The 27,921-nt window shown below is 36.5% G+C and overlaps 2 protein-coding genes across 4 annotated transcripts; both read left to right on the top strand.

The window, feature by feature from the left end:
- Nucleotides 1-45: 45 nt before the first annotated feature.
- On the top strand, nt 46-10,344 carry LOC148862487 (uncharacterized). 2 transcript variants are annotated; one of them, XM_088980682.1, is made up of 7 exons: nt 46-512; nt 4,394-4,802; nt 5,633-5,772; nt 7,362-7,458; nt 7,732-8,295; nt 8,887-9,224; nt 9,740-10,344. In XM_088980682.1, the coding sequence occupies exons 2-7, from the start codon at nt 4,646-4,648 to the stop codon at nt 9,953-9,955; spliced, it is 1,512 nt and encodes a 503-aa protein (XP_088836808.1). In that variant the 5' UTR covers nt 46-512; nt 4,394-4,645; the 3' UTR covers nt 9,956-10,344. The 2 variants fall into 2 exon arrangements, with proteins under 2 accessions (XP_088836808.1, XP_088836809.1); XM_088980683.1 differs by having other exon boundaries at nt 190-512; nt 7,900-8,295.
- Nucleotides 10,345-13,451: 3,107 nt separating this feature from the next.
- Nucleotides 13,452-20,686, top strand: ASY1 (DNA-binding HORMA family protein). Of its 2 annotated transcripts, XM_088978963.1 has the most exons (21): nt 13,452-13,578; nt 13,701-13,757; nt 14,484-14,580; nt 14,674-14,742; nt 14,853-14,945; nt 15,144-15,267; nt 15,346-15,415; nt 15,509-15,550; nt 15,629-15,757; nt 15,848-15,961; nt 16,039-16,081; nt 16,162-16,203; nt 16,491-16,615; nt 18,319-18,331; nt 18,438-18,514; nt 18,584-18,706; nt 19,396-19,546; nt 19,637-19,780; nt 19,902-20,068; nt 20,189-20,320; nt 20,414-20,686. In XM_088978963.1, the coding sequence occupies exons 1-21, from the start codon at nt 13,576-13,578 to the stop codon at nt 20,462-20,464; spliced, it is 1,866 nt and encodes a 621-aa protein (XP_088835089.1). In that variant the 5' UTR covers nt 13,452-13,575; the 3' UTR covers nt 20,465-20,686. The 2 variants fall into 2 exon arrangements, with proteins under 2 accessions (XP_088835089.1, XP_088835090.1); XM_088978964.1 differs by lacking the exon at nt 18,584-18,706.
- Nucleotides 20,687-27,921: the final 7,235 nt, after the last annotated feature.

Below are 27,921 nucleotides of genomic sequence, written 5' to 3'. Positions count from 1 at the left end.
AGCACTGAAGCCGATTTAAAAAACAGAACGGCTTTCTCAAATTTCAGTTTTCACTTTCATTTTCTTTTTAAATTCCACCGCCACGCAGACCCCGCTCAAAAAGAAAAAAAAAAAAGAAAAAAAGAAAATTCAAGCCACGTACCGAACACCCGCACACCACAAATAACGCTCTGATAGCGCAGTTTTCTTATCACTCCCTTTTTCTGAAAAAATGAAAATATACAATTGTACATGTTAATTATTCTGTCTCTCTCCCGACAAAAGAAAAAAAAAAGCAAGCTTTCATTTTTCCCTCTCCCTTCCCTTCTTTGGAGGGAAAACTTTCCACCTACAACACCATCTCCACTCTCATCGTCTATTTTTCAGTAATAATAAAAAACCTAGGGTTTCGTCCTGATGGTTCTGGATCTTTCTTACCTCCAAACTTCGTGGCTGTGATCCTGTTTCGATCGAAGCAGCGGTTCCCGTAAATTGGTCTGTTCTGTCTTTTCATTTGATCGAATTTATTTCAGGTAAGCACTTGCGGAGTTCATCCTGTTTTGGTGTTAGGATGTGATTGACTGGACTTCTAGATTGTTTGTGTTGTCTGTATTTGATGATTTTTGTTGGATGGAGTGTTAGGTACCGATGCTGATTTAATTGGTGATTTAAGTGTTCTGATAAGTGATTAGGGTTTTTCCCTTAAAACTTGCGTTTATTAGTTTTGCGTGGTTGAAAGTTCATTTGTTGTTTTTAAATCTTTTGAGCTGCGGATGCAAGTGGTCATTTGAGTGACTAGGGTTTGGATGTACCTTTCAGTTTTTAGATTGTTAAGTTTGTGATTTTGAGAAGTTTGAGCTAAGTAACTAATTAATGAAGTGAATTCCAATTCATGCAAGTTGGATTGGTTACATTTTGGGCTACATAACTTCAACTACCCATCCACTCTCAATATAAGAAATTTACAATAGCGTGAGAATCATTTTATTGAACGTAGGATATCGGTACCAAGGGAGATTGCTCATTGAATCCCCTTTCAAACTAAAGTGTCTTCATATGTTACAAATTTGTAAATCTGAGAATGCACTTTGCCCAGTTCTTGTTGTCATTGTCAATAAACTGCATTGGTATAGGAAAAATAATAATTGGTTTAAGTTATTTAAACAACTTAATCTAACAAATAATATTTACTATGAGTTGTAATTATTCCTGTAAACATAGATTTGATGGTGTAACATAAAATTTGGCACGTTTTTCAACAAAATGTCAACCCAGATGGTTGGACTGTTGAAACAATCTAACTATTTACCAGGTTATGGTTTAATCAATTGCATTGTTGTTGTTATTATTATTATTATTATTATTAAACTTTAAGATCTTAGAAAAACTCAAAATCTAATGGCAAATCAAATACTTAAAAGGTAAAAACCCTTTAAGGGTAGGGAAAACTGAGAGGGGGTTTTAGTGGGATAGCAATTCTATTGGGCTGCAAATGGTATATGTCACATGGAATTCAAATTCAAATCCTATCTGATCAAGGTGGTCTGAATTAATGTGGTGTTAGGTTGGAGTGCTGCAGGGAATTTGAGAAAAGGGATTTAGGTGGAATGATCTAATAGTTTGAGAGAAGGGGGAGGGGTAAGTGGGGAGGAAAAGCAGTTGAGGGAGGGAGAGGGGGGAGGGGAATCTATTGCTGCTTGTCTCTTTACTATCTGGCAATGGGGACATTACTAGCAAGGTGATGCCAGCCTCCTCCCCCTTCAATAACCCTTATTCCCTTTGCATGTATCTGGATTTGAGGAACATTCTAGTGTAATGGAGACACCAAGGGCTAGAGGCGATCGTTTCAGCCCGCCCTGCCTGGAAATTCTGGGCTTGGGCCTAGGTTTTGTGTTCAGGCCTGGGCTCACATGAGGCCCACAAATTTCAATGCTGGGCCTGGGCCTAATACTTCAAGCCTGGCTTGGGCTGCATATATTTAAATATATGCATTTTATATAAATATTTATAATGTGACACTTATAATATGTCATATATAATGTTTTATATTATATAATGTATAAAATAAATTTATATGCATATGATATGCCATTTAATATAAAATATTTATATGACATATGTACTAATTTTATATATAAAAGACGTAGGCCAGGAATCAGGCTTGGCTCAGGTCACGCTTATGTTTTAGGCCTAGAATCGGTCTGGGCCGGGCCTGGGCCTAGACTATAGTCCTTATCATAGGTGTAAAGCTTGATCCAAACCTGACCCATGGTCACCCCTATAAAAAATTATTCAAATCATTTGTAAAATATTCAAGGGTCAAGCCATTTGATGCAGATGACTGAGAGAAGGGGAAAATAGTTTAATTCATGGTCTAGTTTTAAAATGGTGCTCTTGACAGAGTGAAAGGATGGAACAGATTTTGGAGCTGATCCAAATATAGGAACATGCCAGAAATGTCATATGGAACTATTGTAAAAATTTTAGACATGGTGGAAACATTGTGAAATATGTGGAAATATACATGATATTTTATGTAATGGTAAAAGAAGCATAAATTCACCCTTTTAGACTATTATGTTGTTCCAAACCATCAAACAAAACAAAGAATCTAAGGTTAATAGACAGCATAGTACATTGCAAAGTTATCCCGTCAACTCCAAGAGTTAAAACTAATAAAAGTATAGGCTCAGGCAAAATTTATTCAGAATGTGCAAATGATTCTAATATACTAACCTATTAATCTATTATACAAACAAAAATCACATAGAAAAGGAATGCTTAATTGGATCAAAATGTTCATTATCTCCATTAGGTGAGCAATAATACAATTGCTACACATATGTAATACTCTTGATGTCTCATCATGTTATAATATCATGTGTACTCCTTCACATAACTCCAGTGGGTTTCCTCTGGGAAATATGTTGATTCCAGTGACATTTTGTGGCAGTACCATAAAAAACACCTTAGTGTAGTGATTTAAAAGGTGTGCCTAGGCACAGGTGAGGCACATTTTAGCGTATGTGCCTTGCCTAGGTCCTAGATGCAACACTTTCAAAAGGTGCGTTCTTGGTGCACCTAGGCGTCTGCCCAATGCGCCTTGTGCTGCAGCCCAGGTGTTATGTGCTTTGAAAATTTGTGCGTGTTTTCTGGTTTTTTTTTTTTTTTTTTTTTTTTTTTTTTTGTGCTTAGCAGCTGGGCAGAGGGCTCTGCCCCTGGACCCTGATCCCCAACCAAGCTTCTTGAGGCAAGCCCAAACAAATATTTATAGGGATTAAGAATAATCAGGAATGTATAATGTTTAACATCACATTAGCCATTTGAAGTAATGCAATTGGGAAAAAATAAAGAGATTAAGAGTTTATGTGCTTGAATATGTTTTATATGTTATTAAATAAAATATGTTTTATATGTTATGTTTGATTTTATTTTTAAATATGTTTTACATGTTATGTTTATGTATTTTAATTTGTGATAATAGGTTTTTTGAACATTTATTTTAAAATTAAGTTTATATTTTTAATTAACTTGTCTTTAATATTTTTAATATTTTGCATTTTCTTTTAATTTTTTGGATTTTTGCCTTTTTTTATTTTGCATCTTTGCACCTTGCTTAAAAAAGGCGCATGCCTCTACTTGCGCATTGTGCCTCGGGCACAAAATGGCCCTTGTGCTTTTTTTTTGTGCCTTGCGCTTTTAAAGCTCTGCCTTATAGTAAACTGAAAGAATTCTTGGTTGCACGTATCATATTCTTAGGTTTTTCCCTTCTGACCTCCAGATGCAATATATCTGATTTAGCTATTGGCTGTCACATATTGTTTTCTTGAGAAAAGATAACTGATTTCATTAAAATAAAGGGAAAGGATGTACATGAGCGGATGCACTAGGCCTTGTCAACAAAAAAAGCCCACTAGTTACTTGGCTGGCTCATATTGTCATGGCAATGCAATTGGAGACATGATTATGATGCCTTCTAAATGATAGTATTTTGTTGCATAAATAATTCTTTTTCAATGACTGGTAGGAAAGTTTGCAAATAATTATTTTCTCTATGTTTTGTGTTTTACTTTTACTTATGAGTTATGATTTACAACTGTCCAGAATTCCAAAATTAGTTTGCTACTTTAATCATTCTCATTTTTCATGTTAATGCCATGATTAAAGCCGGGTCAAATCAACACACAGGTGATGACTATGCTTTTTTTCCCTTTTGTAGAGGAAATCAACTACATGCTTTGAATTCTGTGTATAGTATGTTGTTTCTCTATTGCATGTATTTGCTAATCCATTAATTGTGCATGATTGTTTGCTCTTGCAGAGTATTTACAAGATTTTTTGAGTTTGATTGAGTGCTTTTTTTTTCAATCATATTGGGGTTTCTGATTGTGTATCGTTTCTATTTTCTTTTCAGATATACAAGGTGATTCCAGGGCCTGCACTGGCAACCCTGTGGTTTTTTCTAGATTTCTGTTGGAAAAGTTAGAAAACCCAATCCAGTTTTTAGGTGCTGAGATTCATTGTTTTAATTATTACTGTTACATGTGCCAATCTTTTGAAAGTGAGATCCTTGAGTTTGGATAAAGTTTCTATTTTTCTGCATTTCCCCTGGGGCAAATTCGTTATCAATAAATTTTCAAGATTCACCCTTCTTTATGAAGTAAGAATGCAAACCAGAAGGAAACCTTTAACAAGAAATTCTGCTCGAGAGCATGCTAGTCCCAGAGTTTGTAGACTACAGAAGAAAGCATCTGAGAATATGCAGGTTGTAGAAAAGAATGTTACAGAGCTGATCACATCATCTGCTAGAAAGCAGGGATTAGGTAAGCAATCACATTTTTATTTTCTGGTTCTTGTCTGATCTGACACAACTCTAAAGCTGAGACTGCATATTACTGTAGCTCTGTTTTCCTGGATAGGCTACTTATAATAATGTTTACATCTCTTCTAAATTTTATGTGGTTTCATTTGCATATGCTTATGTTTAGGTATCTCTGCTTTTAGGTCCTTTGGTTTTGCATAGCAATTGACTTGATGCCAATAACTTTTCTAAGAGATTAATATATTTTTGTTTTGTAAAAAGGAACATGCCTCCCCATCATTTTGGCATTGAATATAAAAATTGTCCAAGACATTACAGAGTTTTAATACTTGGTCAATTTTGTATTTATTAATGAAAGGCAATTCGTGCTGCACAATTTTGCCAGATTTGTTGATATATGTATATGTTTTTTTATCTTTATTTTGGTTGTAGACTATTTATTTGTTTAGGTTTTTTGCTTCTAGACTTGTCCATGCTGCGATTGTAGATGGTAGACCCATATATTTTGTATGTTTTCTGTTGTAGATGCCCAACTATGTAAGCTAAGGTGGATATGTTACATTTGACCTACAGTTAAAAGGTTTTCTTTTATTAATTTTCCTTAAAGATTGGTTATTTTACAATTAGCTGCATATTCTTTTTTAAGTATATAAATTGTGAAGTAGTTTGAAGCAACCAAATGCTAATTCTTGTTGTCTTCTGAATTTAGAGTGTTCATCTTTGTTTTGTGTCTAGGAAAAAAGTTATGTTCTTCTAATTGTTTTAATCCATGGGCATCCATATACTTATTTATTGCATTTAAAGGAACACTTATTTATGTTCTCTTCCCAGTGCAACCTTCAGCTGGGCCAAAGAAAAGTAGAGATCCAGTGGCAGCAACAAAGTTTACAAAACACAGCTTGGCACATGGAGAGACCCGTGATAGATCACTTGTATATGATGCAGTTGAGGAGGCTCGCATTGGTCAGAAGGTGAATGGTTATGGATTTTTTGTTCATCTTTATTATGTTTGTTTTAAAATTATTATTATTATTTTTCCATATGCACATTCATTTTCATCTTTTTGAGTATGGATTTTTGGATGCATATCTTTTTAAAGGGAGTAAAGAAAAGGTAAAGATGCAAAGGCCCATCAAAAAGAGGGTAAATTCAAAGGCAAATCTAGTTTAGTTAAGGTTGCAAGGTGTCTTCTGTGTGTATTGATTAGCCTGGCAAGGCAAGTTGTTCCCTTGGCATAAAAAATTTAAAGAGCATGATGTTTTATTTGAATGGGCTTGGTAGTTGAATATTTAGTAAGCTTTGATAAACAAGCTAGAAATACTCAACATGACAGAGCTCAAAAGGAATCTCCATCTTCCTCTTCTCACCCTTTGTTCACAGAAAAAAATTAGTTTCAAAGACTTGAACGTGTTTTAATATAGACCCTCCTATATGGACAATTTTTATATTAAAAATTAATTGCAATACAAGGTTAGATATTAGACTACTGTACAATTGAATACATGATATGAAGTGGGCCCCTATCTGATGGATGGTCTTTATCATCCAGAGGATCCTTCCATGTTGCAGAAATAGGTCTAAGGAGTATTCCTACATAATGGGATCTTCCATGTGGTTACTTAGTCTGGATCTCATAAGGAGTCTCTTTATTCCTCTCCCCACTTTTCATTTATGGAAAGGGTTTTGACCCCAAGACCTTGCACTTGTTCAAATTAGATCATCTTTCGTGGATAATTTTGATACTATAAGTAAAAGTATGTCCAACTATTTTCAATTGGGCGAAACTCCAATCTGTACAGGGGATATAGGTTTGATATGGATGGAACATGTGTGTCGGTCCTTGAGTCTCGAATCTGGATTCCTAACTATTAACCTCTCTGTGCGCAGAATAAATTGGATTGTGTAGGGAAGCTGCGTATTTGACCTGAGTTGGTAATCTTTTTCCACATATATGGGGTTTTGTGCGTGTGCGTGCATGTGCTATATTATCTGTGAATTCAGTGTGCATATCACGTATGTGCTATATATGCAGACATATGCACACACACACAGAAGAGGGGCTTATTCAGAATTGTCTACAGCTTTTTTGGACTTAGTGTCAGCAGGTCACATCTCTGATGCCTAACTTTTTAGGGCAATAAGATTTTGTATCAACTCTAATGTGGCACAAATACTTGTTTCCTCCCATTGAAAAGGTTCTCCAATTTTTTCTTTGAGTTCTATGCTTAAGCTGTCACTGACTTGGCAATTGGTATCACATATGCATCCAAACAATGGTTTAGTGATCATCTAGAGATTACTCACTTGGTGACTTGCCTAGGTGATGTGCTCTTGAAATGCCTAGACAAATAAACTATTTTGTTTTTGTTATTGATATTATACCTCTAATCTCTAATTCATGAGAAAAATGGACTTGTGCTTATTATTATTTAAAAATTCCATGTGTTGGGCATAAGTGGCATAAAACTGTGATGTGCCTGGTGTTGTTTGTTACTAGCAGATATGGACTCCTTTGAGTGTTCTTTTTTAATGTTTTCTTTTTGGCTTAAATACCTCGCAGGACTGTAATAAGGGAAATGCTGAATGTGTCTTGGAGACAATATTTTCACCAGCCTTCCACATTTCTAAAGACCTAGAAGGGGGCATTGCAAATGGAGGTAGATAATTCTGTACGCGTCTTAACCACATAACCCATAAATGTTACCGTTTTGAGCTTAAGATGTTATTCCTATGATTGCGAAGCAAATGTGGATGCTATATGTGCTAATGCAATGATTCTGGGTCTGTATTTCCCTGGAGATTGATTGGGAAATATGTAATTTTCTGATGAAACTTCTTCCTAGATGTTTTTCAAATAAAAGTTGCCTTTAATTGTTTTCACCATTTTTTCATTGTTATTTATATATGTGTTGTTTTTTAAATGTTTCCAGTAAACTTCTTTAAGTTTTTTAGGAGTGAAGACCATAAAGTCCCTGAGAACTGTATAGTCAAGGAGCTACAAGAGGACATGTTGAAGAATCTTGTTACTCTAGAGATTTCTGACTTGGTTGGAAAAGAAGGTCAAAATAATTTTAATTGGAATTTCAGAATGTCTGCAGGCACTATATGTTCCGTTGATGAGATGGAGGTGGATTCAAGTGTACCATCTGACCACAAAGATGAGCCAAACTGTGGTTCTGACATGCCATCTGATGCAATGGTTGTGGATTCGCATTGTGATTTAGATGGAACCAACCTATCTTCTGAAGTTTCAGCTATCTATCTTGCCATGCAACACTCTAAGTTGGAATGTGTTGATGATCATACTCAAGTTTCCATGTCAACAGAAGTATGTGTGGATGAAGATGATATTGAAGAAATTGATGATTTTGATCCATACCTATTCATAAAGAACTTACCAGAGTTGTCTTCGGTGGTGCCAACTTTTCGGCCAATGCTCCTACCGAAACAAACACGGAGGTGCCCTCCCATTACTCTTGTTTTAGACTTGGATGGTAAGTTTCTAAGTTCTGTACATTTTAATTTATTGATTGAGCTCTCTATTGCCTGGATATTGTTTTTGGGACAAGGCTTTGTTGGGTAGGCTGGATAGAATTATGACATGGGTTCTTGTTGCTTATTCTTCGCATCTTAATTACCATTTCTCTTTTCACTTGAACCTCAAAAAGTTTTGTTTGTGTTCAACATGCTAAGAGATTCTGAGTGTCACTTCCAAACCTGATTTTCATATTAGCATGGTACAAGACTGTTGACTCTGGGGAGTGATCCTTGGTGATAAAACTTTTTGCATGTAGTATTTATGTTTTGCCAGAACGAGTAATAAAATGGCAACTAAGGTAATCTTACATTTTGCCAATAACAATATACTGCATTCTGATTGAAGGACCAAGAAAGAGGAGAAAGAAACAGAGAAAATATAGTCTTTTAAGCATAATAGGTGTTGCTTCCCATGTTCTGGTTGTGGTTTATGTTGAATCTCATTAATCAAGTACTGGATTCTGACTGTATTTTTATATGTCTTAAGTCAATTTGGATGTATGTTATCCAGTGACTCATTGGAAAAACCGATTTTTGTGATTTGTCAGAGACTTTGGTGCACTCCACTCTAGAACATTGTGATGATGCAGATTTTACGTTTCCAGTAAATTTTAATCTCAAGGAGCACACAGTCTATGTCCGGTGTCGGCCCTATCTCAAGGATTTTATGGAGAGGGTTGCCAACCTCTTTGAGATCATCATCTTCACTGCAAGCCAAAGCATATATGCTGAACGGCTTCTTAATGTACTGGACCCTAAAAGGAGGATATTCCGCCACCGTGTTTATCGTGAGTCCTGTGTTTTTGTAGAGGGTAACTACCTCAAAGATCTATCAGTTCTTGGCCGTGATTTAGCCCGTGTTGTCATAATTGACAACTCTCCACAGGTATTATGCCTTTGCTGCATGTGTTCTCCACTTAAAGATTCCTAAGCATTATTAGTGCTATATGCAGTCTTACGTTTTGTTCAGCATGGAAATTTGTTTTATTTTACCCCCTAAAAGTCCATCCTACACGGCTAATGCAGAATTATCTGCAAGGACCCACCTGTACTGGTAGATACCCATACAACAAAAATCTATTCTTGGAAGGGCTCTTCAGTTTCTCCTTACGGTTAAAATTTGAAGAAATTAAGTTCAGGCGTTGAAAGTAGATTCAGTGGATGGTGTACTGAGGACTAGTGGCCCATATGTAGTGTTTCCGTTTCTTGTGATGCACTTTAGATGTGGATTTGCAATGTAATTATGCATAGTTCTAAGATCAAGGAGAACAACTTTATAAGCCGGGAATTGTAGGATACAAGCATGGAAAATTTAGGCAGTTGTTAAGCAGAATTAAATTATTTGATGTATAATTTGTTTTTTTTTTCAAATGTTAACTTAAGATCTCGTACTTTTGTCAGGCATTTGGCTTCCAAGTGGATAATGGTATCCCAATAGAGAGCTGGTTTGATGATCGCTCAGATCAAGAGTTGCTTTTGTTATTGCCCTTCCTGGAGAGTTTGGTTGGAGTTGAGGATGTTCGTCCTTTGATAGCTAAGAAGTTCAATCTTCGGGAAAAAATAGCTGCAGCAGTTTATCCTTCACTGAATTACAAAGGAGATCTCTTTGAAAGGTGAGTGTAGGAATGACCACCTCGATGTAATTTGGCCTCACTATGCACTAAGCATCAATATCTTGCTTGATTGAGAATGCAACCATGAAACCATGCCGTAGAGGAGTAATGTTGATTACATATAGAAGTAGCACCGTGAGAAGACAAGTGGAAAGTGCTAGGGCAAGGTTAGCAGTAACGTGCAAATGGTTGTTGTTCTGTGTCCAACTGTCAAAAAAGCACGTAATTTATTTTGCTTTATGTTTAGGGAACTAGAAATTGTTTAAGATGCTCATATAAATCATTTGATTTTGTTGGGAAGTGTTTTGGAGAGGATGTTCTGTAGTTAAGGCTTACAAGTTACAACGATGTCTTATTTACGCTTTATTTTTATCATGTTGGTTCTGATAGAAATTATTTTTTGTTGATTCTCTTTCCCTTACCGGAGACTACGTAATTTCACCCTTGTGTAGTTTTGTTACTCGTTTAGATCGGATTGGCTTGCATTTCTTTTATCTGGGTCTTTTACTAAAACACCCTTTATGCTCATGGATTTATTAAATTCATTTTAACAAAATCAATAAAAATAATAATAATGGAAATGCCATTCTTACCCCTATTAAAACATGAGTAGTCAGGTAGGCACTCTTTTGAGTCAGTATAATTCTTTATTAGGGTCAATTTGGTTCACAGTTTGAATCTGAATCCAAGTCTGTTGGAAATCAAATTGGAAATTTGGAATGGTCTATTCCTATAGCGTGTTTAGTTTAGACAAGAATTAGAATAGAATTGGAATCAGCTGGAATGAGATTTTATTTTCAAGGGCTTGATGGAGGGATGTCATTCCATAGGAATGAGAATGATAATTCAATTTTGCCCAATTAAACAGTTGGAATGAGAATGTCTCATTCTAATTAAGGTTCTAGACTCCTATTCTCACTAACCAAATGGGCCTTAAATATAAAAGTTTGATATGAATTGTTAAGGGTAATTTTATAATTAAAAGTCATGGTTCCATCATTCCATGTAACATCATCCATTTGGTTTATGTGGTCATGCGATCAATATGAATGTTTTTTAACAGAAAAGGGCAGCAGATTGCGATGTGTTAGTTTTACACCTCAGCCCTGGCTTCTTGGTTTAGTATCGATGCAAGGTTGCGAATAAGTCATCAATCCATTATTGCATGTGTTAGTTTTACACCTCAGCCCTATCTTAACAACGACCCTACCATGCAATGATGCAGTAGTAGGACTTAAAAGTAGTGCTTGTGTGCTGCGTGTGAGTTTTGATTTGATGGCCTTTCCTGATTTTTAATATCAGTGACTGGATTCATCCAACTAAGTATACGCATTTGATCAATTATATAGATATTGAGGCAGTGTTTGGTTTGGTAGGGAAAGAAAGGGAGAGGTCCTTTTCCTTCAAACCAAACACATCCTATCCTAAAGAGACGAAAACAAATATAAATAATATTGTGGAGCAATTTTGGTATATTATTTTTACGCAAAAGAGGTAACACATTTGAATCTTGTACTCGTCATTTTATGATTCGTCACAAATTAGTTACCCGATCGGCTTGTTTAAATCCGGCTAGGTTGTAGAAACCCTGATTGTCATTAGCGGTGGTAATTGCGCGGGTTGGATTGGGTTTGGTTTGGGTTGAGTTGAAACTCAACCCATTAATGACCCAATTATATAAAATTAAATAGGTTGAATTCAATCCAAACTTGCTTTAACCCAATCTAATCCGTTCAAACTCATTAAATAGTATAGATATAGATTATTTATTTTAACTATTTATTTATTTTTTAAATCAGAACTGGCAATCCATTCGAACCGGATGATTGGACTGTTTGACTTGAGAACCGGTGGCTAAAACGGTTCTATGTCCGGTCTGGTTTTAAAACCTTGCATTATGGACCGCAGGTGGCATTTCCACTCGTGTTTTTTGACTCGGTCCTGGTTTATCATGTCAAGAGGACTTTCAGTGGTGTTGCTCACAAACTTGTAAACTTGGCCAATGGCCAGCTGGCCTTTCTTAATTGGCCATTTCTTTTAGACGGGTGAAAGTGCTTGGCTGATCTTGTCTGATATATCTTCTAGTGAGATTAAGGCTCAGTTTGGATGGAGTATAAATACAGGTATATACAATATAATAGATACAAAATAATACAAAATGTAAGGTTTTGCACTTTACATATTTGTGTTTGTATTCCTTCCAAATTGAGCCTAATGTAAACTAAGAAATTACATTGTTGCTGAGGCTGTGTTTGGAAACGATGCAAATAGAGTGTAAATCCCGATTCAGGGTAAATTTGCATTCTGGTTCACTTTTGCCTATGTTTGACAATATTACATTTATGCATTGATAAATAACAGATCAATGCATATTTACATTGATAATAAGATGTAAAAGTACATCAATAAAAAAAGAAGTAAATTTGCATTCAAGTGGGGTTTTGATAAAAAAAAAAACATATGCTTTATTGAAATTCATATTTGCATCCATTGCAGTTAAAATTCTGTTTGGTAAGAAGATAAATTTGTCAGTATAAAACTAACCCAATTTTACAATCTATATGAACTGTTTTACACTCTCAATATTTGCATTCACACTTATTTGTATCGTTTTCAAATGCAGCCTAAAATAAAGTTGACCATAAATAATGTCTTTCCTACTAAAAAATTTCACGGTCCGATGATGCGGTGCTGTCTTAGTCTTACAACGTTGCAACTATAGCACTATGCGTTTCACTTAACCGATTAAGCCATAGAATCAGTGCTAAAATTTTTAAACAAGTGACAAATGGGCCCATTATGCGTTTTTCAATGTTTAGAAACGTAGATCGGACCAGCTGATTGAACCGGTTAAATCATGACTCAGGCCTAATCGGTTTGACCATAACTCCAAAGCTGAAACTAATAAGAAACCGGCTGACTAGCCAGTCCAACCAGTGAACTGGTCATAATTTTGTATAATTGGCTGGTTTTTTATCATATTTATTTTACCTTATGCAAATATTCAAAGGCACTTTGTCCTACTATTTTTTTGTCAAAAAAATGATTTTTTATCTCTAACCTTATTTTTTTAATATAAAAAATTAAAATTAAAATATTATAATGCAATATAATTATACATTTTAAATGTATTATTATTATTATTATTATGTATATAATATAATTGTACATAGGCTCAATTTGAAAAGAGTATAAATACAAATATATAAAAATATATACAAAATATAAGGTTGTACTCCTACCAAACTGAGTCTAATATTGGTTATCAAAAAAAAAAAAAAAGAATTGAGTCTAATATTATTACGTGGTCACGGTTCAACCCTCTGACCATAAACCTCTTCACTTTCTTGGTCGAGATCGATGTGGTTCTCTACCATAAACCTCTTCACATCGCTGAAAAATTACAGGGTAAATGTGTAATTTCAAGTAAAAGCGCATTATGGCGTTGAGGGCTATAGCCTATATCTGTTATAAATAGCTCCCTTCATCCCTTCCCCCCCGCCAGTTTCTCGAAGTTTTGATTTCAAAGAGAGAACTCGGAGAAGAGGAAGTTGGTTGAGTTGGAGTTGGAGCTGGAGCTGGAGCTGGAGCTGGAGCTTCATCATCTAAATCAAGCGGAAGAACATGGTGAGTAGCAGAAATTCAAAATTATTCATGTCTGATTTATTCCTTGGGTCTTCATTTTTCTCTCATTCTCTTTGTTTTTTTTTTGTTTTTGTTTCTGCTTTTTTTTTTTTTTGTTTTTTCAGGTTGTAGCTCAGAAATTGAAGGAATCAGAAATCACAGAACAGGATTCTTTGCTTCTGGTAATTGACGATCGAAATATTGTTATCGCTTTTTTTTTTGAAAACTTTTACTTATCTTCGATTAGTTTTGAATTTAAGAGATAACGTTTCTGTTTCTCCTTCCAAAATTTTATCGATCATACTTCACGTTCACTCTCGTCTGCAAAGTGTTTTCAAAATTGTGTCGATAATCTTGAACTTCCGTTCAATTGTATGCAAAAGATTTTTAGATTCAGACCGACACGTGTAACTTAAAAGTTTCAGATCGATTTCATAACTATGTTCTGTCAATTCTTCTGAGAACTGTGCAATTAATCGATCATTCTCTGAGAAACTGGAATATAGAAAGCTTCAGTGTCTCCGAATTTCAACGTATCCGAACCTTATAGTGGTTCTAGCATCTTAAGGTCGTTTAATTCCTAACCATATGCTTGTTTATAAAAAAATGGTGGATCGTCGTTGTTTTGCTACACTATTACGTAAGTTCTGACAGAAACAGAGGGAGAATTGAGGCATCCAGTAATACAATAGATCTATACTTCGTAACCCTCCATTGATTATAATTTGCTTTCACTTGATAATTTCTTAAAGGAAAGGAAACTTTCTCGATAGAGGGAGAATTGATACATCCAGTAATACAATAGATCAAGGCATTGATCTAAAATCCTTTTTGGATATTTTATTTTTATTTTTTGGCAAGAGATTTTATGTTTCTGATGGTTTCGCTTTCACTTCCTCTACGAAAAGACGAGAAACCTGTTACGTATTGCAATATTCAACATCAGCTACATCAGAGGCCTTTTTCCGGAGAATTATTTCAATGATAAGTCCGTTCCTGCTCTAGGTAAGCTTGCCCTTACAGGATTTCCTTCAATTCCATTCAAAAAAACACTAATTTATTGCGTAAAATTTTCAAAATCGCTCAACATTTCTACAGAAATGAAGATCAAGAAGCTAATGCCAATGGACCACGAGTCACGTAGACTAATTGACTGGATGGAAAAAGGTAGATGTCTTTACTCAGTCAATATGAATTCACGTATGTCATGGAGGTTTTAATTTAATCCACTAATTGAAAGGAACTCAGTATCATTTGGTTGTTCTCTGTTTTGGCAGGTGTTTACGATGCGTTGCAGAAAAAGTACCTGAAAACACTTCTGTTCTGTATATGTGAAACGATCGAAGGTCCGATGATTGAGGAGTATGCGTGTATGTCGTTTTAGCTGCACTCTAACAATGTTGCAATTAAAGCATTAAAATACATCTTATTATATAGTATAACAAGGTCTTAGAAGTTACCAAAAAAAAGGCGTTTAAAACTTGGTCTTAGAAGTTTCCCATCTTAATCGTCCTGAATATGTTACGTTATTCTCAGCACATTAAGAGGCATAAATTTTGCCTTCGCAGTTGGTTTCAATTATTCGAATTCGAATGACGAGGTTACAATGAATATCAATCGCGTCGGTGATAAAAAACAAGGAGCTTCCTTCAAGTCGAACGTCAACACTGATATTACTCCCAATCAGATGCGGTATAGAAATGTGGTTTTGTCTTTTTCTCATTTTCCCTCAATGAACTCATCTTTTTCCGCTTGATTTTAAATTTGTAGGAGTTCTGCTTGTAAAATGGTGCGAACACTAGTTCAATTGATGAGAACACTAGATCAAATGCCGGAAGAGGTCCTAAACAAATCTATAATCCTAGAGATTTTTATTGAATTTCAGACCATATGAATATGTAAAAATGAATGAAATTGTTATTATGCATTTCAGCGCACCATTGTAATGAAGCTTCTTTATTATGATGACATGACGGTATGTAAGCATAAACACTTGAGAATTAAAGGTTTTATCATTTTTTTTTGTCAAATAACATGGTGAAGAACCTCACAGCCAGCAGATTATGAACCACCCTTCTTCAGAAGTTGTACTGAAAAAGAGGCTAATAGTACCTGGACAAAAACTCCTTTGAAGATGGAGGTTGGTCAAGTTAACAGCAAGCATTTGGTATTAGCTCTGAAGGTTAGAAATGGAGGAATGCATTTTCCATAGAATATATGACTAGTTCAGATTCTTCATAGGTTTGGATTTGATGAATTATTTGTTATGCAGGTTAAAAGTGTCCTCGATCCTTGTGAGGATGAGAACATTAATGGTGGTAGACATGACGAGCGGATGAGCTTGGAAGACTCTATAGGAGATGATTCATCTACCTCTGATAGCGAGGTAAGAAGCATGCCATGATTCTTTTACGGGTAATTGAATTCGATAGACCATTTCATGAAATACTCAATGCATCCCAGGTTAACTGTTCACACGAGAATCAATATGTTGTCGAACCTAGAGGTAGTCAATATCTTCTTGTGTAGTTTATGCTTCTTTGCGTTTTATCTTTCTGTAGACACGAACAGTGTTTTTTTTATCAGGTGAGCGAGGAGAACGTGAGGACGATGCCATGACTGATGATGGTATGTTTAGAATTCACATCTGGATCTGAAGATTCTAGTCCTCTCACCCACATCACAAACTAGCATCGGTGCATTGGGAACATCTTTCCATTAATTAAAACATACAAATACGGAGATGTTCCCAATCCGAACTCCTTAACAGAATGTAAACATGAAACACTTCATTCTTGTGGGAAAATCATGTTCTGTTTTCTGTGAAATCGTTTTTTTTTTCTTTTTGGTGTTTTCTGCTAAATAGTTGAAGCGGGTTAGTTGTACTCCTGTCTCATACGTATTTAATTATGCAGACGCTACAGAGGATGAACAGGAGGAAGAACGACAGTTGACCCGAGTAAAGGAATGGATTAATTCACGCCACATTGACAGAGTTGAACTTACTGATATTCTCTCAAACTTCCCTGACATTTCAGTGGTAAAAATTACCATCATCAAAGCTTTTTGAACCCTGTTAATATCAAAGTCATTCTTTTATGCACAATTTTTTTCTAGCCTAGAAATCATGTTGCAGACTTGCAGTATGTCACTAACATTAGAATGATTTCCTGGCTAAAGCATAACAAGAATTGCATGTTAGGTTTACGTTTTATTTTTATTAATAATTTGCTATTCATGTACTTGTAGAACTAAAAGATTTATGATCTCTCTAAACAACTAAATTAGTTTGCTCTTTCAAGGGTAATCACCCACCAAATTCTTGCTATGCTTTAGCCAGGAAATCATTCTAATGTTAGTGACATACTGCAAGTCTGCAACATGATTTCTAGGCTAGAATTCTTTACTTGATTTAAACCATGTGGTACCTCTCTTCTGGAACCTATATTATTTTCTTTCATGCGTAAATCTGCTTATTGGAAGAAAATGAATACGTCATAATTTGGTCGACTTTTGGCTTTTGCCCTTCACGTCTGTGTGAGCTCCGGGCTGGGCCTAATAGACCTTTGCTTGTCTCTGGTCTCTGCCTGAAAGCCAAGCTTTGGCTTCAATGGAGGTAAAAAAAAAAAGAAAAAAAAAATCAATCGTCGGACCTAATTAAGTTTGTGAGACATGTCTGTAAGCATTACTTTTAACTAGAATGATTAAACTTCACTCATGCAACAAAAAGGTAGGAATCTGCTACCAATAAAACGCTCCCAGCACTGTATCAACAAGCTACTGCAGACATTGCGAACATCTCCCTTTTGTTTTTGTTAATGGGAAGATGTTCCCAATGTACGGGTGCAGTAGCAAATAGAAGAACATCTCCCTTTTGTTTATGAGAGCGTTTTGTTGGTAGCATACCTGAACTCGAATTTCGGACAAGAACAGGTTCGCTTATTTTGACCATAAATAACCTAAATTGTATGCCAATTTATATTAATGAGCCCAACACGTTTCAGGTAAAAACAAAAATGCTACCAAACACAATCTAAGACTGTCTAGTTTGAAAGAAAAAATAGGGAAAGGTAGGAAAACCTTGCAAATCTTGTATAGGTTTCCCTGCCTTTCCCTACCTTTCCCTACCTTTTTCTTCAAATCAAACATAGCCTAAGTCTCACATTTTTGAGCCAATTTGCTGTGGTTTGGGAATGTTGCGTGGAGAGGGATACGGGAGTCAGACTGATGTGTCAAGAATCAGACTGACAAGATGAGAAAATATGTATACTTTGCCAATAACTCTATGAAAATGTATATGGTGCTAAGATAGTTCATGCTTTTATAATTACAATATGCTTATAAAAATTCTCATCCTCGTACCCGAGTTATCTTTGATAGGAAAAATGACATTCATATTGCAAATTAGCTGTTCATTTATATCAAACAATCTGAGTAATAGAAAGGAAATATTATGTAAAAGTGTTCTTAAAAATCTGTTGGGTGTATACACACATCATCCATTTAGGATAATCCATTATGTCCATATTCATGATTCAGCACTGGGTCTTGGTCCAATCACATATGGATCAGTCCCTTGCACTTTTATCCGGTTTATGTGAATATGTAGCATGATTAATAGATGATCACTGGTTATTGGTTTTTGATATGGCAAAGCAAACGAAGCGTTTGTTTGTTCATAGAAAATAAAAAGAAAGAGAAAATATTCAGTCTTTTCCGGTAACTGGTATCAATGATTTGCAGGTTCTGACGGAAGGTTAGAACGAAGTTGTATCCCTGCTGAAGGCTAAAACAAGAGGACTCCGGCTGGTAGGTCCCTATCTAATATCTCTTGTCTCAATTTTTTCTGTGTTGGTTTTCAGAGATCGTGGACAAACTCGTGAAAGAAGGGGTGCTATCTCCTACTGGAAGAGACACTTACACCATTAACATACTAAAGGTTTTCATCTCAACCACTCTAGTAATGAATTCAATGACCTATGTTTTCACCAATGCAACCTCGCCTCAGGAACCCAACCTTGACCTCAGTGCCGTGAAAGATGAAATGGAAGTAGATGCAAGACAAAGCCCGGTTGCAAGAAAAGCCAACAAGGGTTCGGAGGGACGGGAGGGTGATTACTTATACATGAAGGTCAGATCCATTGAATGTAAGAGGGTCAATCCAATAAAAGAACGTGGGTTGACATCAAGGGTGGGTTGGGCCGGACTTCCCTTGCCCCTGTACATACCTCTAGCTAATGCTGGGCCTGACAGGTCACTATTGAGTTTTGAGTGGTGGACAGTGGACTATCACTCCACGGGGAGGGTCCGGCCACTAGCTAGTAGGGATGTCAATGGACCATTGGACCCATCCAAACCAAAATCAATTTGGATGGATTAGACAGACAAGCAAGACATATTGAATTGGACCAGTCCAGATTTAATGGTCCAAAGTATTTATTGAATTGGATTGGACTTGGTTCATTTGTAATGAATTTATATTGGAATCGTTTAGATTAGGATAATATCCCGTCCATTGATAGAAGATAAGAATATAGGTGACAATGGACCAAGCTTGTGTTAGAATTAATCTAAATTAAAATAAATTTGAACAGTTTAAGCAGTCCAAACATTAAATTGGACCAGTCTAAAATAGTTCAAAAAATTTATTAGATTGGACCTGATCCATTTATAATGGACTCACATTGGACGGAATCGGATTGGGCCAAATCCAGTCCAATTGACACCCCTACCAACTGGTAATACTTAATGCAAGGAGGGCCAGGCGAGTCGCGGACTAAGCAATTGTCATGTATCTTAACGATTCCCGTTTCATTGTAGGCTCTGTATCACACTCTTCCCATGGAATATGTGACGATAGGGAAGCTTCAGAACCTCCTGGAAGGAGAAGCTAACCAAACCACCGTTCGGAAGCTTATCGACAGAATGACTAAGGAAGGTTTTGTGGAAAATCAAAGCAACCGAAAATTAGGTGAATGCTGCTTAAGAAATACTCCTCTTAAAACTTGTTATTTATGATTAGGTTGAGGAGGGCGTTTTAATCGACAATCATTTTCTACAGGGAAACGTGTCATCCATTCTGAGTCAACTAACAGGAAGTTGCTGGAAGTAAAGAAAGCTCTAGTGACTTCACTTGATTCTGACCAAGGAATGGGAGATAATGAACCAGTCGACAAACCCAAGACCATAGACATCCAGAGAACCGGTAATATAAAAACTAAACACTTAAACCCTGGCCCTGCGCCTTGACAAGCTCTGTTTTTCACTTGAAAGAATATGATAACTACAAACACCATTTATAAATGTTCATTTCCACTATTGGTCAGCGGTTTTGCAAAGGGACTCGTCTACATTTGGGGGCCTCCACTCCGTGGGATCGGATCTCACACGAACACGAGACAGATCTGATGCACAGCAAAATGATTCCGTTAGGAGTGATCGTACAACAGTCAAGACAGGGGAGCAAGGGATCACTCCCATTAGCAATAGCAAAGTGAGATTGGTTTTATCCATTTCATACATTTCTTTTCTCCTTTTCAGAGGAATCGAAAGAAAAGCTTGTAAAAATAGCATGGTCAAACATTTCATAATTAATCAGTGAGAATGTTTTCAGCATCCAGTTTCTTCACGTGAAAGCGCAGTAGTACTAGGGAACGAACATAATGGAACAAATCACATTGACGATGGTGGTGCTACCTTCTGTAGTGGAGTCGCCAAGGACAAGCGAAGTATAAAAACAAGCACGGTAACACCCTGGTTCATGTTTGTGACTTCTTTTTCCGCTGCAAGGGATCAATTACTGTGTTTTATTGTATTTTTTTTCCCATCACTTTTACAGGTCAAGGAGCCGATTATTCAGAATGTGAAGCGCCAGAAATTGCTACCGTAATAAATCCTGCGCCTCAAAGCAGGATGTGTCCTCACCTCCATTTGTTATGGCATTGAATAACAAGACTGTTTTCCTTGGACGCTTTACAAGACAAAAAGGAAACGTCTAAAAGCTTGCAAAAAAGTTTATTTCTTTTTGCTAGGTGATGCCGCATGGGTTACACTACACTAGTCTATGTATGCAACTTGGCGTAGGTCAGCCGAAAAGTGACCAAATCTCAAATTCTGGCGTGTTTGATTGGTGTTTTTACAATTCAGGCTCAACGCAAAGAGTGAAAGATATAAGATGAAGTAGGTTAGCATTTTATTATAGGCACATCCCATTGTACATTGAGAACATCTCCCGTAAATAAGGTCAGTGTGAGACGCCATGTGTGAGGAGCAGATCTGGTCCCTATTCCAAACTGAATCCAACCCTATGTTATATATACTTTCACATCAGCACCCCAGAAGGGGTGCCCCACAGCTCAATTTGATCAGGGGTGGATTCGAGTCGAGTTGAGTCGAATAATACCAGGCTCGAGCTCGAGCTTGAGCTCGGTTCGAGCCAAAACTTTGAGCTTGAATTTGGCTTGAGTAAAAAATTCATAAGCTCGAGTTCAATTTTGAGAAAAAATATTTTATAAAAATAAAAATTATTTTATTTTATATTTTAAAAATAAAAATTATAATAATAATTATATTTAAGCCGACTCATGAGCTGAACTCTAATAGGCTCGAACTTAGTTGAAATCGAGTCGAATTGAGCTTTTCATGAGCTGAGTTCGAGCAACAGCTCGTAAAATGCTCAGCTCGTTGCCACCCATAATCCTGACCTTGTATTAGAAACATCTCTTGATGAAGTCTCATCATTTCCCATACTATCATGTGACGAGATGGAAATAAAAAAACCAGTTCACGAGTTTCCGAATTTATTTCCATTGTTTAGAGTCTTGTGTTTCATTGAGGGGTTGCAATGTAAACTATATAATGTCTATTTCATTATTTTTAACTAAGTGTCATTACACAAAAATAATATTGGAGTTTGTAACTTTTTTTTTTCATGCATTATTTATAGGGCTGACTAACCTTTCCTGAATCTATGCGATCGAATTAGGATTACATATTCAGGTTGAGGCTTAGTCTGGGTCGGATTACAGTTGAGGCACCATTGTCTAGATTGGGAATAGGTTAGCTGGGATTAGTATTTCAGCCAGCTAGAGTTACAGGGTAGTTAGCTGAACTTCCAATAAAAGAAGGGTAAATTTCTTAAATTATTTTTGTGGTTTAGTTAATTGACTAAGTGTACTATTATTATTTAAAAATCGACTAATACTATATACTTGTTGTTTTTGACAAGTGACTAATACCTTTTTTATCGTTAACATCTGTTGTTAACATGATGAAGAAAAAGACTATTTTACCTTTTATTTTTTTTCAAAATTTCAAAATAAAACAAAAAAACAGGAAATCAAAACCCTAACCACATTTATGGGAACACATTTGGAGCTGGGCAAATATGGGTGACCCATTGCAGAGTTGTTAATTGGGTGCAGAGGGGTTGTCGAGCAAAACCATCTTTGTTCAACCCAATCGGCGAATTCAGAGAAGAAGTCTTCCCCTCACCCCAAATGGCGGTGAATTTTACTTGACTAGTGTAGAGTTGTTAACTGGGTATAAGCTTCGTCGTATCAAGGGGTTGAATAACCCAGTGCATAGTACACCCCGACCCCTTTTGAGGAACCCCACCTTCCCCGTCTTTGAGATGTGGTTGCAGAGTTGTTAACGTCAAAACTCTGTTTCTAAACCTCACAACATAAAATTCAAATTCCTTCCCACATGTTGTCTTAATAGTACCTAGAGATCAAAAAGTTGGCAGAAAATCGGAGAACCAAATGCAAAAGGACAGTTACAGAATGATCAAAATTCCAAAATCAATTCCACTTCATGCTCTTCTCTAGCTCCGGGGGTGGGTTTTCTTCTTTCGAAGCGGAGTCCGTTTACTGAGTTAGATCGTTGTCATCATCTGGAGACTAAAACCAGAGAACTAGATCTGCGATCTAAAGAAGGTGAAGCAATTGACCAATCCAGAGCACCCAAGCAAGCAACCCCTAGAGGATCCTATGTTATTCGACCATTGAAGGCCGACAAGGCCAGTTGATCTGTTTCATTTCCACCAAGACCGATGCTGGTTCTGGAAGCGGCAATGACAACGACAACGGAGCTGGTACTGAAAGTGACAATGGGAATAAAAGAGTGTTATTCGACCCTTCAAAACCAGCCGGTCTGTTTCATTTCCACCAAGACTGGTGCTGGTACTGAAAGTGACAATGGGAATAAAAGAGGGAAAACCGATGCTGGTACCAGTAGCGGTAATGGCAACGACAACAACAACAATGGAAAAAAAGAGGGAAAAGAAGGAAAAGAGAAGGGAGAGAATAAAAGAAACTGGAACCACTGGAATCTTCACCGCTGGAATCGCCACTGCCAACCTTCGCCGCTGGAACCTCTGATGCCCAGTCGAAAACCCCAGAGTCCTCTTCCAAATCATTTGTCCATTGGAATTCCTCCATTAACTGCAAATTCAAAGAGACATGCAAGTTTGGACTCTGGGTCTACCATTGCAGTGGACCCATCTCTTGCCACCTGTACAACAAAGCCATTGTCTTCTCAGCCATCCTCTCCTCTGAGAATCCTCGTATTGATGAAAAAGAAGGGGAGATAGAGAGAGAGAGGGGTGGGGGGAGAAAGGTGAAGGGTAAATTTGGGTTTTTAAAAAATATATTAACGAACTTTGATGGAATATTAACGGCCTTTAAAGATAAGAATAAAATTAATCAATTGCCAAAAACAATAAAAGTAGTATTAATCAATTTTAAAACAATAAGTATCAATTAGCTATGGATAAGATAGTTTAAGAAATTTACACCCTTATAATAATGTATATTAAGAATTTGCTCTCAAATAAAAGGTTCATTTGCATTTGGTTAATGGTCCAATGAAATTCCAGCCACTATCTTTTCATTTATCAGCTATTGGGCGGTAACTTCTCATGAACACATTTTGCGTTGTTTGACAGAGCTTCTAATTAACAGATGATCTATATCGAAAGGGTTTTGTAATCTGAATAGCTGATCTGACATTCTGGCTTCATTTTCAAATCATGTCAAATAGATCAGATTGCACTCTAAGATTTGAGCTTATCGTCAAGTCTGTAGTATATTTATCTGACTACTTTTTCTAATCATATCAATATAATAATTGAATATTATTATAAATATTAATGAAGGAGCAACTTAGGAAATCAAATATCCGCTTATATACACGGTTGATGACGAGTCCTAAGAAAAGTGCCACCACCTGCTGCTCTTAGAAGCACTACTAGGTTCTAAGTGCTCACGAGGGTTGTTTCAGTGCAACTTTTTGACTCTTTCAAATTAGAGGGAATGGAAAAGTCAAAAGGCTATGCTAGGTTAAAATTTAGGAGAGTAAAAAAAAGAGACGGTTTAGCAACTTTACTGGCTATGACATAAATTTTCATTGGATCAGCTTTTCATGTTATTTTTTCAAGAAATTTCGTGTAAGACATAACTGTTTTTTTCCCTTCTTATTAAGTTTTCATCAACATTTTCCTTTTATACCCACGATAGAGGAAAATTATGGCTGTGGAAAAAATAGCTGCTGTTTTGTGAGCCTCCCGCGCATGACACGTTAACATGAACATGGATAAAAAAAATGGTAATCCATATTCTTTTAGTTGAAAAAGACAAATAACGACCTGGATTAAATAACGTGTCACATGCAGGAAGCTGGAAAACAGCCCAAACTGTTTTTCTGAAGCAGTCAAAGTTTTTCCCTCAATTATCTTATCATTTATCATTCACGAGAGTACCCCAAGTTTTCACCGATCACTAAAATGCTTCTCGACTCTGGCAAATTGCTATTTATTGGTTGCTGAGCTCTAAATTTCTTGTGATAAAAGAAATATCAAATCCGGATTTCGTCCTCACAACACCAACAGTCGTGCACCGGAAATGTTTCAAATAGGTGGCCACAAGCTTTATGTAGACAGTGTAAGGACCAAATCCCGTCTGAAAATTACCAAGGGATTAACAACATAAACTTGATTTATTGCATCTGATTAGAGGACTACCTCAAACTTCGTCAATTAAGTTTGTAGCTCAGATTCAGATTACTAAGAAAATCCATTAAATCCAAAGAATATATCTTTGGCACCATTGTCCTTTATCAAAATAAACAGCGCTACATATCACTGCCACGTAGGCGTGGTTGTCTCATCCAAACTCTTGTTCTTTTCTTTTAGTGATGATATGTTAACTTTGGAAGTTCAGGATGAAATTGATTGACAAAGTTAATAAAGTATTATGGACACTATGGATATTTATTTCAATTCTAAGACTTATGAACCAAAAGCAGTTTTTCCCACAATTTTAACTATTAACGAGGTGGAATAAAAGTACTTGTGATAATGCTAATATTCCAGTTGGAAAATAAGAATTTTGTTGCTGCCTCTTACTAGACTTACCATGTTCCAATGAATGGAGGGTTCATCTGATTATTCATGGAGTTTAAAGGAAGAAGTAAAGAGTGTTGCTCTGGAGTTGGATCGTCAATCTGGCACCAGCCACCAATCTGATCAGTGGCCTCCATGTGGTTGTGGAAAATTTTGAGATAGTTCTGTATTTTATTTTTTATTTTGTTTATAATCTTTATTTACCTATTGTAAAAGCAGAAAAATTCAAAAGGGGAGGGGGATCTGAGGCTTGGCAACATTCTGAAGAACCAGAGTTTGAAAATTTTAGAATCGAATGAAGCTATTAGAAAAATGCAAGGAGATCTTTCTTCCTTTGCATGTTGGCTGCAAGTAGATAACTCATCACTAAGAGGGACATGCCATTCTTGAGGTTCCAACGACCTATTAGAAAAATGCAATTTGCGCTTCAGAGGTAAAATATGGATCTTTTATTTTTTATTTTTTTATTTTTTTGCTACTGGTCTTTTGATCTTGATTATTCAATCAACAGTCCTCACATAGTCCTTGGAGACAATCAGACAGAAGGAGAGAAACGTTATGTGATAACATCCAGGGTCCTTCGTGCCCCACTATCCATCTACCCTATATGATGCAGAAGTAAACAAGTAAAAAATGGGATTTTTGAATGTCAATTTGACTTTGGAGTGAAACTTCAAGTTTGGGTCCTCATCTACTCAACTTCACCTAAGGATAGAAAGCTAGGGCAGACCTTGGTTGGGAATTTGTTAACATTTGAACCGATTTGCACTCTTTCCCACCCAAGGCCCTGGACATATGAAACCAGCATTGGGTAGTAAATTAGTAATCATTGTAGTGGCCTTCTGTATAGAAAGGGTATTTTGATCATTTTGCATATAGTCTCATGTAAGCTCCATCCATAGGCTTAGTAGGTGTAGTCATATAGTAAGTTATGTTTGAATTCTCTTTGCATTTGTTGGAGTAGCTTAGGAATCATAGTCTAGTTTTCATTGTCTCAAAGGAAGCTACTAGTAGATTCATAATTTTCATTTGTCCTTGTTATGGGCCAGGTCTAAGCAAGTTCACCAACTCTAAAGAGTATTTATGCATGTATAGGGAATTGCTTTGGTAGTTGAGGCGTTTATTAAGCTTTCCTAAATGACCTAAGGATCTTCCCTGTTGCAGTTAAATTTGGAGCTCAAAATGACTGATCACTATCCAATTTCACTAATATAACTTCATTAAAAGATGAAGAAGGAACAGAATAATGAATTTTTACAAGAGTATAGCAGAAACCATAATTGTGTTAAGGATCTTGAAATTCTGACCGTTCATTTACTTGGGTGGGGTGTTTTCCTATGACTGTTGAAAGAGGTTATATATTAAGGGTTCCTACGGCCAGGGACCTTACTGATCTGGGCATCCCATGAGAGTTGAGCATTGTGGCGTTCAAATGTCCATAATCCATAAGGGAGGAGAGGTAAACTCCACATCTCCACCTTGTTGCAGCGGTCCTTAACAGCATATAAATGCTCCCTGAACTTCCGATCCCGTTCTTTGGGTTCCTCCATCATCATCCATATCAAGTTCTCAGCAAACTCCCTCAGAAATGCCATCTTATTTACTTGTGGTTATCCCTTGCCAACCCAATAATGATGTTACTCAGAAAACATATATAGAGGCAAACAGCTGCATAAATAGTAATGCAGCATGAGGGAACATTATGCTTATTTTGCATAAAAGTTATAAATGTTTGATTTTCTAGATTATAAAAGAAAGCACAGTGCACGTTCTGAAGGTTTAATTAGTCTAGTCCTGAAATAGACAGATATATGCATGGGTAAATTAAAAGTAGAACCCAGGCCAATGAAATTGCATCTGCATTGCAGGATCTATTTCACTGCTGTTTACATGGTTACTTGTACAATGTACATTTAATTTGTTGTTCAGATTCTGAACCTAACAATGGTTTAATATGTTACCGAAATTCCAAGTCCTGCTGTTCTATTTTTGAATAATGGGGGGAATGGGAACTGTAGAACTTCCACTTTAGACACCCATATCAAATATTTAGTATTTATCCTATTTTCCTTTCCTTTCTATGCTAATATATATATATATCACGCTTCTTTCTATTTACGTACTCTTGCATAGAAGTCTCGCAAATGCGGTTCATGTGTATGAACTATGAAGCAGAACTCATGATAGCTAAAAATATTCATATCCTTCAATGTTATCTTACAAGTTCGTAAATGCAACAGGTGAATAATTCAGATTCAATGGAAAAGTAACAAAAGAAAATAAGAGGTAGCTTAATTCAGTGGCATTTCTAGAAGAAACAAAAAGACCAACAAAAATTAAAAATTTCATTGCGTCATTTTAATTCTGACGAGAGGTGATTTGGCTCGACCTATTCATGCACGGACATGTAGAAGCAACTTGTGACTCGGCATTTTCTGCTACCTTAGCAAGCCAGGTCACCTCGGGTACTTCGGGCACCTTGACAAGGACCGAGGTCTGAGAAGCTCATGATGGCCCGACCTGCTGAGGTGACATGTAACCAACTTCTAAAAGCAAGACAATTGTCTCCGTCCGCTTTGGGATCAAACCACACGTCTTCAGGCCTTATCCTTATCTTGCCTGGATTGGACGAACTTGATAAGCTTTATCGGCTAGCACGAAGTCCATCTCCTGGTGTGAAACGAACTCTTAATAGCATGGGCCGATGATCTCAGGGGTGTTTTGTGAGACCTACAGCAACTCACCTATATAAGAGCATCAACCCTAGCGACACAAAGTATGCGTGATTTATTGCTCACTAACCTACTAGTATACAAGTTTTCAGCTTGCACTACCAAATACTAACTTAAGCATCAGAGTGCCCACATCGGGTAAGCCACCTCAAGCTCTCTAAGCATTTTCTTCTTGCAGTTTGATCAACCAATTAAGCAACCGATGTTTGAACT

Source organism: Nelumbo lutea, chromosome 3, assembly GCF_056320005.1.
Source record: "Nelumbo lutea isolate HS-2025 chromosome 3, American lotus-T2T, whole genome shotgun sequence".
NCBI classification, from domain to species: Eukaryota; Viridiplantae; Streptophyta; class Magnoliopsida; order Proteales; family Nelumbonaceae; genus Nelumbo; species Nelumbo lutea.
The sequence above is the reverse complement of the archived record's forward strand: the minus strand, read 5'-3'. Positions and strand labels throughout refer to the sequence as shown.